Source organism: Pogoniulus pusillus, chromosome 33, assembly GCF_015220805.1.
Source record: "Pogoniulus pusillus isolate bPogPus1 chromosome 33, bPogPus1.pri, whole genome shotgun sequence".
Lineage (NCBI taxonomy): Eukaryota > Metazoa > Chordata > Aves > Piciformes > Lybiidae > Pogoniulus > Pogoniulus pusillus.
The window spans coordinates 15,511,242-15,527,329 of NC_087296.1; the positions used below are offsets into that span (position 1 = coordinate 15,511,242).

The 16,088-nt window shown below is 49.1% G+C and overlaps 1 protein-coding gene across 1 annotated transcript in view; it reads right to left on the bottom strand.

Annotated features, from left to right (window-relative positions):
• MOXD1 (monooxygenase DBH like 1) overlaps positions 1 to 16,088 on the bottom strand; it is an 83,761-nt gene that overhangs the window by 30,686 nt on the left and 36,987 nt on the right. The window contains exons 5-7 of the mRNA XM_064170040.1: positions 5,326 to 5,505; positions 2,767 to 2,869; positions 1,799 to 1,965 (exon numbers count right to left, since the gene is read on the bottom strand). Of these exons, the coding sequence (XP_064026110.1) occupies positions 1,799 to 1,965; positions 2,767 to 2,869; positions 5,326 to 5,505 (450 nt within the window). The remainder of the gene's footprint in view (positions 1 to 1,798; positions 1,966 to 2,766; positions 2,870 to 5,325; positions 5,506 to 16,088) is intronic.

The following is a 16,088-nucleotide window of genomic DNA, read 5'->3' on the forward strand; positions in this document are numbered from 1 at the left end:
TGCCCTGCCTGCCCCAGCTGCTGCCCCATGGCGCCCCAGCTGCTGCCCCATGGCCTGCTCACCATGCTCCCTGGGGCCGCTCTGGGACCAAAGGCTGTTGCCACCATCACTCAGGGTTGCCCCTGGGGTGGGAGCTGGGGACACCATCTCATTCCCTGCCCTTTTGCCTTTGCTCTTTTGCTGCAATTTTACTGCTCTAGAAAGGCTTCCCCACCGTGGTCCTCTGCTCTGGAGCCCTGCATCTCAGCTATCTTTGCTGTGCAGTCTGAAGGTAACCTCACAGTAACTGCTCCAGTGTTTGTGGGCTGAAAACTGCTCTGCAAAGGGCAGCATTCAACAGCAAGAACAAATCCAAATCCTGGATCTACTTCACTCTTTACTGCAAACCACATCAGGACCTGTCCAACTGAGCTCGCGTCCAGAGAAGGGCAAGGAGGCTCTTGAACACAAGTCCTGTGAGGAACAGCTGAGGAACCTGTGGGTGTTCAGCCTGGAGAAGAGGAGGTTGAGAGGAGACCTCATTGCTCTCTACAACTCCCTGAAAGGAGACTAGGGTGAGGGAGGGACCAGATTCTTCTCCCAGGTTGAAGTGATAGGACGAGAGGGAATGGCCTCAGTGTGCCCCAGGGGAGATTTCAGTTGGAGAGCAGGAAAAATGTCTTCACCAAAAGGGTCACTGGGCCCTGGCACAAGCTGGTGGAGTCCTCATCCCTGAAGGTGTTTAAAAGATGTTTAGATGAGAAGCTTGGGGACATGGTCTAAGAGCTGTGTACAGGGAGATGTTAGGTCGTGGTTGGACTTAATGATCTTAAGGTCCCTTCCGCCCAGGTGATTCTGTGATCACAAGCATTGATTCAACCTCTCTCTATAAACGACAAAGCAGATCAGAGTCTCCTCTGAGAGATTTCAGACAATGCTTCCATCTTTTGGAGAGACATTGAAATTATCTTAATCAAACCAAGTGTTCAATGAATGTTTAGCTTTTGTACTTTGGGCCATACGACATATGCCCAAATCTTTAATTCCTGTGGTTGGTCTGGGAATGCCTTCCAGGCTTTCACTTCACCAGTAGGAGTCTTCTGCACATGCACAGATCTTAACAAGTCTCTTTGCATAATTTCTCTGGGCAATTCCAGGCTATTGATAGCTTTGCCATAGAATGCTGTGTGAGCACAAAATTCAAACCTAACCTTCTAGAGTGAACACAAAATTGAAACAAGCACCGTGACACTCAGGAGCACTCAAATCAGCAAAGCAGCCTGAATGCTGAGCACTCTGTGGGGACAGGCTGAGGGAGCTGGAGGTGTTCAGCCTGGAGAAGGCTCTGGGGAGATCTTAGAACAGCCTGCCAATACCTGAAGGAGGCTGAAGAAGGCTGTAGGGACAGGACAAGGGCAATGGTTTGAAATGAGAGCAGAGCAGATTGAGATTGGATGTGAGGAACAAGTTCTGCACCAGGAGGCTGCTGAAATACTGCAGCAGGTTGCCAGGGAGGTGGTTGAGGTTTTATCCCTGGAGATATTCAAGGTGAGGCTGGACAGGGTCTCGCAACCTGCTCTAGTGGAGGATGTCCCTATTGAGTGCAGAGGGCTGGACTGGATGAGCTTTGGAGGTCCCTTCCAACCCAGACTGTTCTGTGATTCTCTATTCTCTGAAATGCCCAGATGAAAAAGGTTGAGCACCCTGGAGGACAGGAAGTAGCAGGAGCCTTCATTCAAGCTTTTCAGCAGTAGCCATCACTCTTCCCCAGAAGCTCACTCTCAGCATGGGAGCCCCTGGGCTCAGGCAGCAGCCATACCTCTGTGAGACACTCCCGTGTGCAGTGACCCTCTGACACGAACTCAGGCATGCCCGGGGGGATGTTGTGGAAGAGGCTGACCCACAGACCAGCTTCAATAACCCCAGCATCATACTGCCTTAAAACCGGAGTGTAAGTGAGCCTCAGACCAGAGTTATCTACCAGGCCTGCAATAAAAGAACACAGTTATCCATAGCTGTAAATCAGAAAAAGAAATAACTAAATAAATGAAATAGTTTCACATTTTCCAAGGCTTGACCTGTGTTTTCTATGTGAAATAACCTGGAAATCAGTCAAACCACATGCAGGAAGTGATGAACAGAAGCAGCCTCCAGCAGGGTTGTTAAACATGGGATCTTGACACCTCTTCTGTTCAGATGCAAATGAAAAATGTGTGCTGTCTGCATCACTCCTGTTCTTTCTGCTAACCTATTCACCTATCACAGAGGGCAGACAATGCAAAAAAAGGAAGAAGAAGGAAAAAAAAGGGGGAAAAAAGGTGAAAAAAAATAAAAGAAAAGAAAAAAAGGAAAAACTCACAGAACCATTCAGGTTGGAAAGGACCCTCAGGATCACCAAGTCCAACCACTGACCTGCTCTACAAAGTTCACTACTAAACGACTTCCCCAAGCACCACATCCAAACCAGCTTTAAACCCCTCCAGGGATGGTGACTCCACCACCTCCCTGAGCAGCCTCTGACAGTGGCTGACCACTCTTGCTGAGAAAAATATTTTCCTACAGTCCAGCCTAAACCTGCCCTGCTCTAGTCAGATCTGAATCTCCTGCTGACTTCAGGTTAATCTTTTGAGAGCAGCAATAAAAACACTAGGAAATGGGAAAACCTGAGCGGGGAAAATCACAGCTCAGCTTTGGGTTGGCTGTGCAATGCTATCAGAAACTCTTTGGTCACCTTTGTCTGGGGTATTTTCCAGCCCTGCATGATTTAAGGACTATGACAGTACAAACCTTCTGTGTATGATGGGTTGTCATAGTGTACCTCCATCAGAACGAACTGAGGGTCAGCTGCTGTGCCAATGGATAAGCCAACATGAGGAGGGTAGGTGAAGCCCTGGAGATCAACACACACATGCAGAGTGAAGATATTTTTGCCACAGTTAAGAGCCAATTTCTTTTCATAAAGACATCCATTTCTTTTATTCATTGTTTTCCCAAGGATGCAGTCACATCAATGCTGACATTTACAGAGGGAGCTTCTTTCAAAACTGTCTGAAGGTGGCACTTTGTCATAACGTATTTATTATAAACTCAGTGCCCTACACAACCCTGTCAGTATCAAATAGTAGCTGGTACGCTTGCTAGAGGCTAAAGCCCTGACCAAACAACTGTCCCTGCTTGGAGTGGGAGGTTTGACTAGAGACTTCCTGAGGTCACTTGAACCTGCATTATCCTATGACTCCATGACTATCTTTTATTTATAGCTTGAGCTGAAAAGGCAAATTCTCTTGTAAATGTATAAATATTGCATCCTGGAGCAGGCAGTCTGACAACAAAACCCCTATGGAAACGTGAAACAGCATTGTAAATGTTCCCAGTTTCTCAACAAGAGTCACTGCCAGGGCGTGCTGAAGCTGCATGGAATGAGATGATTCTATGATTCTAAGATTGTTTTTCCTGCCCAGACCTCTGCATTCTAGGTAAACTCATTAGAACACTAAGGGTGATCTTCATGGCTACACTTCCATCAGCAAGCCCCGCAGTGCAGAAGAGAGAAATAATCAGTAACTGTGCAGAGCAGTACCTGTTGTCCCAAAACAATGTCCCCTTGAACAAGCTCTGGTCAGTGAGCTTTGCTGACTTGCTTGTTTTGATTTCTGACTGGGAGGGGAGATAGAGAGGGACAAAGGGAAGGTAGCTTTGAGCCCTTCGGGGCAGTTTCTTTGTCTGGGAGGGAGTTTGGATTTCTGTGTTATTTCTAATTTGTAACTGTAAATGTTGTGTATATCTGCTTGTGAATTTTGCTGCGCATAGCTTCAGCTATGCTTACCAACATATACCAACAAGCATCTGAGCTGGGCTGGGAAATTTCAAAGCAGGGGAAGGAGGGGGCTAGTTTCCTAACCCAGGTCAGATGCTCAGTGTCTTCTAAGGTCATGCAGCTACCAAAGTCGCCTTCAGAGGAGTGAATCTGACCTTTCTGCAGTACATAGCAAGTGTGTTCCTTTGTGATCTGTGTTAGATAGTATTGTCCTGCTCTGGCATGGGGGTTGGACTTGATCTCCTTGGGTTCCTTCCAACCCCTAATGTCCTGTGATCCTGTGATCCTGTGTGAATATGCCACTTGAGACACTGCCTTCTGAAATGTGCCATCTGATGTTTGATGGACGCTTAGGATTCAATCATAGCTTATAGTAATAAATACACTCCCCCCATTCTATGGAAGGGCAAACTGAAGTGAGTGCTCCAGCAAATCTGAAGGCAACCCAGATGTGTCAGATTCCTCTCTACAGATCTGTCACGATGGGCTCACCCTGCAAAAGCCTCCACAGTGCTGGCCAAGTGTTCACTTATTTATATGAGGTTTTCATTTTGCTTAGATTAAGGCAGTTTGAAGTACAAATACTAGGTCAGAGCACAGCTGATGGCAAAAATGCACCAAGCATTTATCGGGGCTGATGCTCACAGTGAACGAAACTTCTTCTGATGTGTCCATGCGGCAGTTCTGGCTCCTTCTACACTCTCTCCTGCAGCACTTGAAAATGCTTCTGGCCTGCAGCAGACTGGCAAAGAGAGCTCCAGAAACTATTACCACACCTGTCCCTCTCTGTGCCCACACCACAGTTTGTGTTGGCACACAGGGAACCGAGGGGATAAAGAAGGGCTAGAATACTCCAGTCAGTAATGCTGCCTTATGTAAGGATTAATTTGCAGCCTAAATTAGCACTGAGCTGAAAACACAGCCTGGAGTCATAAATGTCATCAGACTGCTTTCTGTAGACATGTCCCATTGCCATCAGTTGAACAGTTCTTGTGCTGGCTCTGCACTGGCACAGGATCTCTCCCGCACAGAAATTATGTCCTTGGGCTGGGTAGGAAACTTCAGACTGATTGTTGTGAATGAGGCAACTCTGTAACCAGGTCTTGGTGAGGCACAAAATGGTTTCAGTCTAAGTCAAACTGAATTTGGAAAGTCTTTCCTTCACATCCCGTGTGCCATCACCTACAGACACAGCAGACACTGATAACTGCTGGAGGCAATGAACCCCCTTATCAGGGGGGACAAGCTGATGCTGCACAGACTTCCACACTCCATAGCCACCTTTCTTCCCCTAGGGCATCGACTCTGTAATATTTCCATTACTTTCAGCTTGTCACTCAGGACCATCATTGTATTTCTTGCTTCAAAAGCCAGCAAGAAGTTGAGAGTGTCCCTGTGAGGCATTTAGGAATTGTGATTGTGTATCCTTAAAGGCAGACAGGTGAAGTCATCACTAATCAGTAGGAAGAAGCTTCCTTACAACACAGCCCCCGAGTGCCCCTTGCTAAGCCATGCCAGCAGCCTCCTACCTCCCCTCCGATGGCCCAGGCAAACATGACCGTCTCGCAGGTGAGAAAAGCATCTGGCATGTTGGGGTGGTAGCACTCATGCCCATAGCCCAGCACGCTGGCATTCAGGCTGCTGCTGCACTGGTAGAGCAGGATGTGGTGCACCAGGTTCTCGTGGCCCTTCTGGATCAGGGGCTCAACCTGCCAGTGTGAAAAGGAAAATGAAAGAAAGCGCATCTCAGGTGTGACCACCTCCATGCAGGCTTCTAGGCAGAAATAAAGATCCTGTGGTGCATTTGTTGTCAAAGAGGAGACCTGATTTAGATTGTAGATGGCTTGAGATGCTCAGAGATTCATTACAAGGCAACTTTGTTTTCTCCTGTCCCTTGGCCACCCTGGAAGCTATCATTTTACAGGTCACGGATGAGGCCTGGCCCAATAATCACAGAATGGGTTGGAAGACACTTTCAAAGCTCATCCAGCTCCATGCCTCCTGCCATGAGCAGGGACACTTCCCACCAGCCCAGGTTGCTCAAGACGTCTTCCAGACTATGCCTTGAACACCTCCAGGGAGGAGCATCCACAGCCTCCCTGGGCAACCTCTGCCAGCATCTCATCACCCTCACTCTCAAGGCTACTTTACTGCAAATGTTACTTTGAAGCTCTGCAGCTCCCAGCACTGAAGAAGCTTGCAAACCTCTCATTGTCCAGGCATCAACAGGGAACAGCAAGAAAATTCTCTGTCTTGAAGAAACTTGCCATTTGTCTTGTTCTTTCTTCTCCCATTCCAGTCTTGCACTGCCACTTCTTTTCCTCCCTGCCCAGTCTTGTTCAGTATGTTCCAGAATGAAGAGGACAGAACTCAGCTGAAAGTCTGCTTAGCTAAACCGGCTTCACATCTGAACTACTCAAACCTTCCATCCCTGCTTCTGCCTCAAACCAGGGCTGCCTATGGCTTCTGTAGGTCTAGGGTGAGCCTGGAGGTACAGCCCACAGCCCTCAGCAGCTCAAGACAGGCTTTCAGATTTTGTTGACAAAAAAATAGAATTCTTTCACAAGCTGCTTGGTTATCAAGAATTTATTTGCATGAAGCCATTGCTGAGAGGTCCGGGGCTGGAGCTGAGCTGCAGGGCTCTCGGAGGTGCCCGGATGCCCCCAGAATAATTTAGCCAGCAAACTTCAATGTAGGCAGAGATGTCTTCATTCCACAGAATAGCATTTACTCTCTACTGACTTGGATGATGTTAGATTATCTCTGTCAGAGATGACATCCCTGGGGCCAACATGAACCCTTCTGAAAAAATACTTTGCTTTTCAGCAAGATCACATTCCACAGAATATCTGCATACAGAAACAGTCATAAAATTAAGGGAGTTTTCCCCTTGCTTCTGCTTTCAGAGATTGTCTCCCATTCTCTCATACCTACCTTCAAGTGGAACGAGATAAACATTCATGTTTTCACATATTAGGAAAGAGAAGGTGTTTCAAAATATAGTCTCATAGAATGGGTTGGGTTGGAAAGGACCTCCAGAGGTCATCCAGTCCAGCCCTGCCCATAGTAATCAGGGATATCCTCATGTAGATCAGGCTGCCTAGAGCTTTGTCAAACCTCACCTTGTACATCTCCTTGAATATCCTGAATATATGTGCCCTAACCTTGCATTCTTTTGCTTTGTAAGGACATGAATGCCAGTTACCAGAGGACCATGTCACATTATCAAGATACTGTCAGCACACCCTAAATTCTCTCTCTGCACTTTGTTCAAATCACTAAACCTATTGCAAAAAACAGGAAGGGCAGGAAGAAGAAGAAACCAGAGTCTGTGCATATCTGTCCTGGAGTCCTGTACCCCTAAATTCCTCTCCTGCCCAGACTTCGGAGGGAAAGGGGAAAAGCCGCCTGGTTTCCCCCCCCCTCGCCTGCCCTGCAGCCGTGAAGGGGGGGAGGACTGCCCCGTGAAGGGGGCGACTGCCCCGTGAGTTCCCGCGCTGGAGCCAGGCTGGGACTGGCCGTGCGCTTTCGCGCCTAAGGTGTGGTAACTCTGCCCTTTGTCTAGCCAAGGTTATAACTATTGGGGGTCTTCCTGCCTTTGGGGTTCCCGCTTTGGATTTTGCCCGTGCCTGGACGTATGTCTCTGCCTGAGCTCACACACTCCCCTCGCCTGGACTGCAGAGAGACCAAGGATTCGCTTTCCTGTTAGGCACACCTTTGTCTGCCTAACGACCCTTAACGACCCTTAACGACTCCTGCAGCCGCTGGAAAGGAAGAGAAGGAGAGACCGCACGAGCCAGCCTGAGTGAGTTATTTGGCTTAGCTTAATTTAGTAAGAAACCACTATTAATTAATAGCTGAGTCCTTTTCCAACTTCTGACTTCCAAATATAGTCAGATTATTGATGGTATCCTGGTAGATTTAATTCTCATGCAACTGAATCTGCTTATCAAACGAAATCAATCTTTGTATATATAGTTGTGGGGGCGGGGTTTTGGAAAAGTAAAAAATAACTATTTTTGATAAATTCTCGACTCGGCCACGTATTAATTCCTGCTCTCCGCAACAATATCAAGACCACCCTTGCTGAAAGGAATCTGCAAAATGCCACTGAAGTTGGCTCCTGGAGAGTGCAGCTGCTGCTAGGCACGTGCATGTCTGTTCAAGAAGTGCATAGCACAAAGCCACCCACTTGGCCATGCTCAGAAGTTAGTAGAAGGATGTCAGGTTGCTTGGAGGTTCTGTTCTGATGGCTAGACTGGGATGCTTCACAAGAGATTTCCTGTGCTGCCCTCAGCAGTCCCTGCCTTGGTCAGCATTACACCAGCAGAGATCAATCTCCTGTGGAAGTAAACTATCTCTGAAGGTGGTAAGACTGAATTTAAGGGGGAGAGTCCTGGGGCTGTTTAGTCTGGAAAACAAACTAAGACTGAGAGAGGATCTTACTAAGGGTGTCAAGAAGCAGGGGCCAGGCTCTTCTCAATGGTGTCCTGTCATAGGGTGAGAGGCAACAAACACAAACTGGAACTCAGGAAGTTCCACCTCATGAGAAGGAGAAACTTGTTTGGTGCAAGGGTGCTGGAGGCCTGGAACAGGCTGCCCAGAGAGGCTGTGGAGTCTCCTTCTCTGGGGACTTTCAAGACCTACCTGGCTGTGTGGTGTGTTCCTCTGTCATCTGCCTTATGTGATCCTCCTTTGGCAGGGGGCTGGACTCAGTGATCTCTGGAACTCCCTTTCAATCCCTCCCAGCCTATGATTCTATGATTTTAATTTTCCCATCAGATAAGAATTTATTCCCAAATATTTCAGGCTCACTGAGATTCAGAAATTCATTTAGGCTTGACACTGCTTCTTTCCCCTGTTCCATGTGTACCCAAATACTGCAGCACCAAGACACACACACTATGGCATCTTCCAAAGCAAGCAGCAGAGTTCTGAAGCTACTCATAATGTATAGGTTAGTCATGGGAATCACAGAATGTAGGGTTGGAAGGGAGCTCCAGAGATCATAGGGTCCAAACCCCCTGCCAGAGCAGGATCACACAGAGCAGGTCGCACAGGAACACATCCAGGTGGCTCTGGAAAGGCTCCAGAGAGGGAGACTTATGGTTATGGGAACATTATCCCTCTATGTGCCAAGAGGAAGAGAATATTTTTATCCCAACATGTCAGAGTTCTGCCTGCTGCTACAAGATCCCAGTACCTGCTGTGCTAACAAGCACTACTTCAGAGTCAGCTTTCCCTCAAAACACTGAGGCATTACCCAAATCAGAAACTCACATCCTGCCAGCAGTACCTAAACAATAACAGCACTTCAGAGAGTGGCTTTGTCCAGCTTTCTCTAGTGAAGAAATGAAACAAATCCAGAGCAGCCCTTGGGCAGCTTTCCAATGTATCCTCTGTGCTTCAGATGCACAAATAAATGGTGAAAAGTAGCAGTGGGGTTAAACTTTTTACACATTCCTATTAGATCCTAGATAATGAGGGGCCACATTGAGGTCGCTCCTTTTATATCACCAGAGGAGCAAAGAGTGGTCAAAAACTTGACTACCAAAACTCTTGGGCCAACATCATTCACCACAAAGTGTTCATTTGCCAGGAGTACCTGGAAATATTTCAATAGCCAGTCCCTAAGGCTCGTTTCTGACTGGAGGGAGAGAAGGAGCAGCCCCCTGGCCAGCCTGGGCTCCCTAGCTCTGATGAATTCTATTTCCTTATGAGAGTAACTTCCTCAGAAAATCAAACCCAAATCTCATCCCATTCTCTCCTGCAGTGATCAGCTGAGACAAGAATTCCAACGGTACATCCCAGGTGAGTGCTGCCCTGTTTGCTTAACCATGGTTTGGTTTACCTTCCAGAGTCAGTTAGCTATTTAACCTGCCTGCCTCTACCTCTCTCACTCTCCACAAAGAGCAACTCTACAGCTTAGTTTGCTCCAAGCTGGAAAGAAATTCCAAAACCTCTTCTTTTTTTTTTTCCCCAGATAAACAAAATTCCTGTTTTCTGGCCAGCTCACCATGAGGAGCACTGCCCAGCTTTCTCAACTGTGGGGCCAAATACAACAAATCACTAATTCACTAGAAGTGCACTGAAGTAGTCCCAGACATAAAATGAGTTGCTACAGCAGGTATCAACAAGTAGACCCTTGGAGCAGGGTGGCCTGGCTGGCAGAGGGCTTGCAGCTCAGGGAATGATAATGCAATTTGCAGGACTTATTTCCTACAAGGTTACTCCTGTTTTCATAGATTCATGGAATGGGTTTGGTTGGGTTGGAAGGGACCTCAAAGCTCATCCAGTTCCAGCCCCTGCCATGGGCAGGGACACCTCCCACCAGCCCGTCTTGCTCAAGGCCTCATCCAGCCTGGCCTTGAACACCTCCAGGCAGGGGCATCCACAGCCTCCCTGGGCAGCCTGTGCCAGTGTCTCACCACCCTCACTGCAAAGGATTTCTTCTTCATCTCCACTCTCAGACTCCCCTCTCCCAGCTCACAGCCATTGTCCCTTAAACCGGCACTCCCTGCCCTTGTCAGAAGTCCCTCCCCAGCTCTCCTTTAGCCCCTTTCAGACAATGGAAGGTCTCCCTGGAGCCTTCTCTTCTCCAGGCTGATTTGAATGATTTTAACGAGCCTTTGTCAGTCTTCGTCCCTAGTTGTAGGCACACATCTTTAAAAAGTGAACTGTATGATGCACACATTCAAAGATCCCTCTTTAAAATAATTTCTAAACCAAAGTTTTTGGTTCATAGAATCAGTCAGGGCACAAGGATCATCTAGTTCCAACCCCCTGCCATGGGCAGGGACACCCTACCCTAGAGCAGGCTGGCCAGAGCCCCATTCAGCCTGGCCTTAAACACCTCCAGGGACGGGGCCTCAACCACCTCCCTGGGCAACCCATTCCAGCCTCTCACCACTCTCATGGTGAAGAACTTCACAGAATCACAGGACATTAGGGGTTGGAAGGGACCCAAGGACATCATCGAGTCCAACCCCCCTGCCAGAGCAGGACAATCCTCTCTAACACAGATCACAGAGGAACACATTCAGACAGGTCTTGAAAGTCTCCAGAGACAGAGACCCCACAACCTCTCTGGGGAGCCTGTGCCAGTGCTCTGGGACCCTTACAGTAAAGAAGTTCCCCCTTGTGTTGAGGCAGAACCTCTTTTGCTGCAACTTACACCCTTTGCTCCTTGTCCTATCCCAGGGAGCAGTGAGCAGAGCCTGTCCCCCCACTCCTGGCAGCCTTCAGATACTTACAGACATTTATCAAGTCCCTTCTAAGTCTTCTCTTTTCCAGACTATGTAGCCCCAGGTCCCTCAGCCTCTCCTCCTCAGCCATGCCCTCTCCTTATCATCCTCCTAACCCTCCCCTGGACCCTCTCCAGCAGATCCCTGTCCCTCTTCTGGGAAGCCCAAAATTGAACACAGTATTCAAAATGAGGTCTCCCCAGGGCAAAGTACAGGAGGAAGAGAACCTCCCTTGATCTGCTGGACACACTCCTCCTAATACACCCCAGGATCCCACTGGCCTTCTTCTTGGCCACAAGGGCACATTGCTGTGCCATGGGGAAGTTGTTAGCCATCAGGACCCCCAGGTCCCTCTCCACAGGGCTGCTCTCCAGCAGTCACCTCCCAGCCTGTCCTGGTGCAGTTTATTATTCCACCCCAGGTGCAGGGCTCTGCACTTGTCCTTGTTGAACCTCATCTGGTTCCTCTGTGCCCAGCTCTGTCTGCCCAGGGCTCTCTGGATGGCAGCACAGCCTGCAGCTGTATCAGCCAAGCCTCCCAGCTTGGTGTCAGCAGGAAACTTGCTGAGCAGACTCTGTCTGTCTGTGCCCTCATCAGTGTCATTGATGAAGCTGTTGAACAGGACTGGACCCAGCACTGATCCCTGGGGGACTCCACTGGTTACATCTGTCCAGCTGGACCTGGCACCATTGATCACCACCCTCCAAACTCTGCCTTGCAACCAGTTCCTAATCTACCTCACTGCCTGCTCTTCCATCCCACACTTCCTGAGCTTGCTCACTAATATGTCATGGGAGATATTGTCAAAGGCCTTGCTAAGGTCAAGGTAGACTACATCCACTGCTCTCCCTGCATCTACCCATTCAGTTACGGCATCACAGAATGCTCTCAGGTTAGTTGAGCACAACTCCCTTAGTAAATCCATGGTGACTACTCCTGATAACCTTCTTCTCTTCCAAGTGCCTTGAGATGCTCTCCAGCAGGAGTCACTCTATCATTTTTCCAGGGCTGGAGGTGAGGCTGACTGGTTTGTAGTTTTCTGGAACCTCTTTCTTGCCCTTTTTGAAGACTGCAGTGCCATTGGCTCTGCTCCAGCCCTCAGGCACCTCTCCTGTCTGCCACCATTTGGCAAAGCTGATGGAGAGTGGCAGAGCAACAACCTCAGGCAGTTCTCTCAGAACCCTTGGGTGCATCTCATCAGGGTCCATGGACTTGTGAATGTTCAATGTGTGTAACTGATTCCTAACCCAGTCTGCACTGACCAGTGGGGAGCATTCCCTCCACCAGGCTTCCTCTCCTTCATCCAGGGTCTGGAGTCCATAGGGGAACTCAGCCTTAGGTGTAAAGACTGAAGCAAAGAAGGCATTCAGGAGCTCTGCCTTCTCTGCACCCTCAGCTCTCAGGCTGCCTCCTGGCCCAGCACTGCCCACACCTTCCCTGGGCTTCCTTTTCCTACTGATGTGTTTGAAGAAGCCTTTCTGGTTCTCTTTTACTTCCTTTGCCAGCTTCAGTTCCAAGAGAGCTTTGGCCTTCCTTGTTGCTTTCTTACAAGCCCTGACTGCTTCTCTATAGTTCTCCCAACTGACCAATCCCTTCTGCCATGAATTGTAAGATTCCTTCTTCCCTGAGAGTCCCTCCAGGAGCTCCTTGCTCAGCCATGCAGGTCTCCTAGCACCGCTACCTGATGTTTTACTCAGGGGCACACACCTGGCTTGGGCTTGGAGGAAGTGGTCTTTAAAAATTAGCCAACTTTCTTGGGCTCCTCCAGAGCCTTAGCCCATGGGAGTCCTGCGAGCATGTCCCTGAAGAGCACAAAGTCAGCTCTGCAGAAGCCCAGGGTTGCAATTCTACTTGTTGCTCTGATTCTACCCTTTAGAATACTAAACTCCACCATGTCATGGTCACTGTTCCCAAGGCTGTTCCCCACCTTAATGTCCTCAGTCAGTCTCTCTTTATTAGTCCAGCAAGACCAACAAGGTCTCCTTGTTGATTCCTCCACTACCTGCATCAAGAAGTTATCACTGATACACTGCAAGAGCCTTTTGCACTGTCTGTCCTTTTGGACTCATGTCCAGCCTGAACCTACCCACCTCCAGCTTTGCTCCATTCCCTCTAGTCCTGTCACTCCCTGATATCCTGAAAAGTCCTTCCCCAGCTGCTTTGTAGGCCCCCTTCAGACACTGAAAGGCCACAATAGGGTTCTATGGCAGCCTGTCATACCCAAAGCACAAAATGGAAAACTAAAGTAAATTAAGGTCTACTCTTGCTGGTCTCCACTCAAATAGCAGTGAGCCAAGGACTGCCTTGGTAGTTTGTCTAAGAAAACAGTTCAGCTATTAGAACACTCATGAAAATCACTGAATCACAGAATGGTCTGGGTTGGAAGGGACCTCCACAGGTCATCCAGTCCAAGCCCCTCTGCAGTCATCAGGGACATCCTCAACTACAGCATGCTGCCCAGAGCCCTATGGTAAATTATGGCTAAGTCGTGAAATACAGAAACAAAATATAAAATAGACATAGTCCAGGCTGGTCAATAACTGCAGATTTCAGTGGCTGGAGTTTTGTTTGGATATACATAGATACAGCCTCATATGCTCTGCTCTTGGAGTTTCAGGAGCCTCTCAAATCACCCTTTCAGCTGTCAAACACTGAGTATTTTAAATGAGTTGTGGTGAAAATGGGAACCCAACTTTCTTTGTCCCTGAGGAAACCTCAGACTGCAACACAGTTCCTGCCTCTTCCCTCACTCATTCCTACCCACCTCCTGCCAGCTGAAGGGGTGAAGATGGAGGCTGACAGAAGACTGCAAGGCAGTGTGCCTGTGTGCACCTCTTTCCCCCATTTCCCCTCCTCTGTGGTGCTCTCCCTGCTGCCGCCATGCCAGGAGGACTCAGCTGTCAGGGTGCATCTCCTTGCTGTGCTGTGAGCCAGCCTGGAGACACTGCCCCACTGGGCGCCTCGGGGGCCTCTTGCCTGCAGGCAAAATCCATTTTCTGCTTGACATTCCCTAAGTGCCAGAGGCTGGCAGAGCAGGAGCCCTGTGTGCACCCTCCACCGGGGCGCTGGCAGCGCCTGGCTCTGCACACAGCAGTGCTTGCAGTGAGACACAATCTGCTGTGCTTTGCACGGAACCCGCACCAAGAAGCTCCTCTGTTATAGTCCAGGAAGATTTGCTTTCTGCATCCTCTCTACCTTCCTTGAAAGCCCGGGCAAGAGATCTTTGTAGCCAAGCACACTGACACATATCAGCCCATCTGACTCCCACTAGCAGAGCTGAAGGGCAGCATCTGTACTGCCATGCCCCAGCACAGCCAGCCAGGCTCTGCCAGGAGCAGCTCTTTAAAACATCACAGGAACTGATGCCTTCTGCAACCAGAACTATGGGTGAGAGCTATGGTGTTTCGTTAGCATGATCTGTACTCACCAGGCAGGCTGAGAGGCTTTACAGAGATCCTTTTCTCATCTTAGCACTTCTGAAAACACTGCCTTTGGAAGGACAGAAAACAGCTCATGGTCACTTTGTTACCTGTGTTTTCCACCTGCTAATTTCATCAAACGGTTTGGGTTGGAAGGCACCTCAAAGCTCCTGTGCAGGGACACCTCCCACCAGCCCGTCTTGCTCAAGGCCTCATCCAGCCTGGCCTTGAACACCTCCAGGCAGGGGCATCCACAGCCTCCCTGGGCAGCCTGTGCCAGCGTCTCGCCACCTTCACTGCAAAGAATTTCTTCTTCATCTCCACTCTCACTCTTCCCTCTCCCAGCTCACAGCCATTGCCCCTCATCCTGGCACTCCCAGCCCTTGTCAGAAGTCCCTCCTCAGCTCCTCTGAAGCCCCTTCAGACACTGGCATTAAACAAAAGCCCTGTCCTGGTCAGCAGCTTGACAACACAGAGTGAAGGAAATGCTTACATCTGCCAGTGCTGGGTTGCTCAGCTTCAATTTTCCTTTCTCTCTTGTTTTCTGGTATTCCATTACCTCATCCCAGAGTCTTAGATCCTTCCTCACCAACTGAACATACCACACCTCACCATGTCTTGAAAAAGAAACAACCAAGCTAATTCCTAACCACAGCCCCAGGCAATGTCATAGGCCTGGGGCAAAGTGGCTGCAGGGAATGACCTGAGGGTGTTCACTGATGGCTGCCTGAAAACCAGCCCAGCAGTGTGCACCGGTGGCCAATGGCTTTCTGGCCTGATCAGCAAGAGCCTGGCCAGCAGGGCTAGGGATGTCTCCATCCATTCCACAGAGGTGAGGCCACATCTTTGGGTACTGTTTTCAGTTTTGGTTCCCTCGCTCCAGAAGGACACTGAGGTGCTTCAGTGTGTCCAGATAAGGACAGCTAAGCTGGTGAAGGACTCTGAACCAAGTGTGGTAAGGAGCAGCTGAGGGACCTGGGTGTGTTTAGCCTGAAGGAAAGGAGGCTAAGAGGAGACCTCATTGCTCTCTACAGCTTTCTGAAAGGAGGCTGGAGCCAGGTTGGGGTTGGTCTCTTCTCACACACAAGTGAGACGAGGAAATGGCTTCAAGCTGTGTCAGGGGAGGCTCAAGTTGGATATTGGTTGGAACAATTTCTCCCCAGCAAGGGTTCTCAGGCACTGGCACAGGCTGCCCAGAGAGGTGCTGGAGTCCCCATCCCTGGAGGGGCTTCAAAGCTGCATGGATGTGGTGCTGAGGGAAGTGTTTTAATGGCAGTGGTTAGTAGCAGTGGTGAAGTTGTGAGCTCTGGGGGAGTGGCTGCACTGGATGGGCTCAAAGGACTCTTCCAGCATCAAGAGTTCTGTGACTCCACGATTCTCATATTGTACTAAAACAGAGACGGAGATGAGAAAAAGGCCTCAGCAATAGAACTAGTTCCCACACCCAAGCTCCTAACAAGATCAGGTGAAGTTTCCTTGGAGGATTGACATTTTCCAGACCAAAAATGGAGATTCCACTGAGGGCACTGAAAGGTGCATGGTTTGTCCCTAATATGTGTGGAGGTGGTTTTCTTTCTAGAGAAAGACTCAGATGGAGAACATCACTCCAAGAAGAAACAAAAGTGCTGA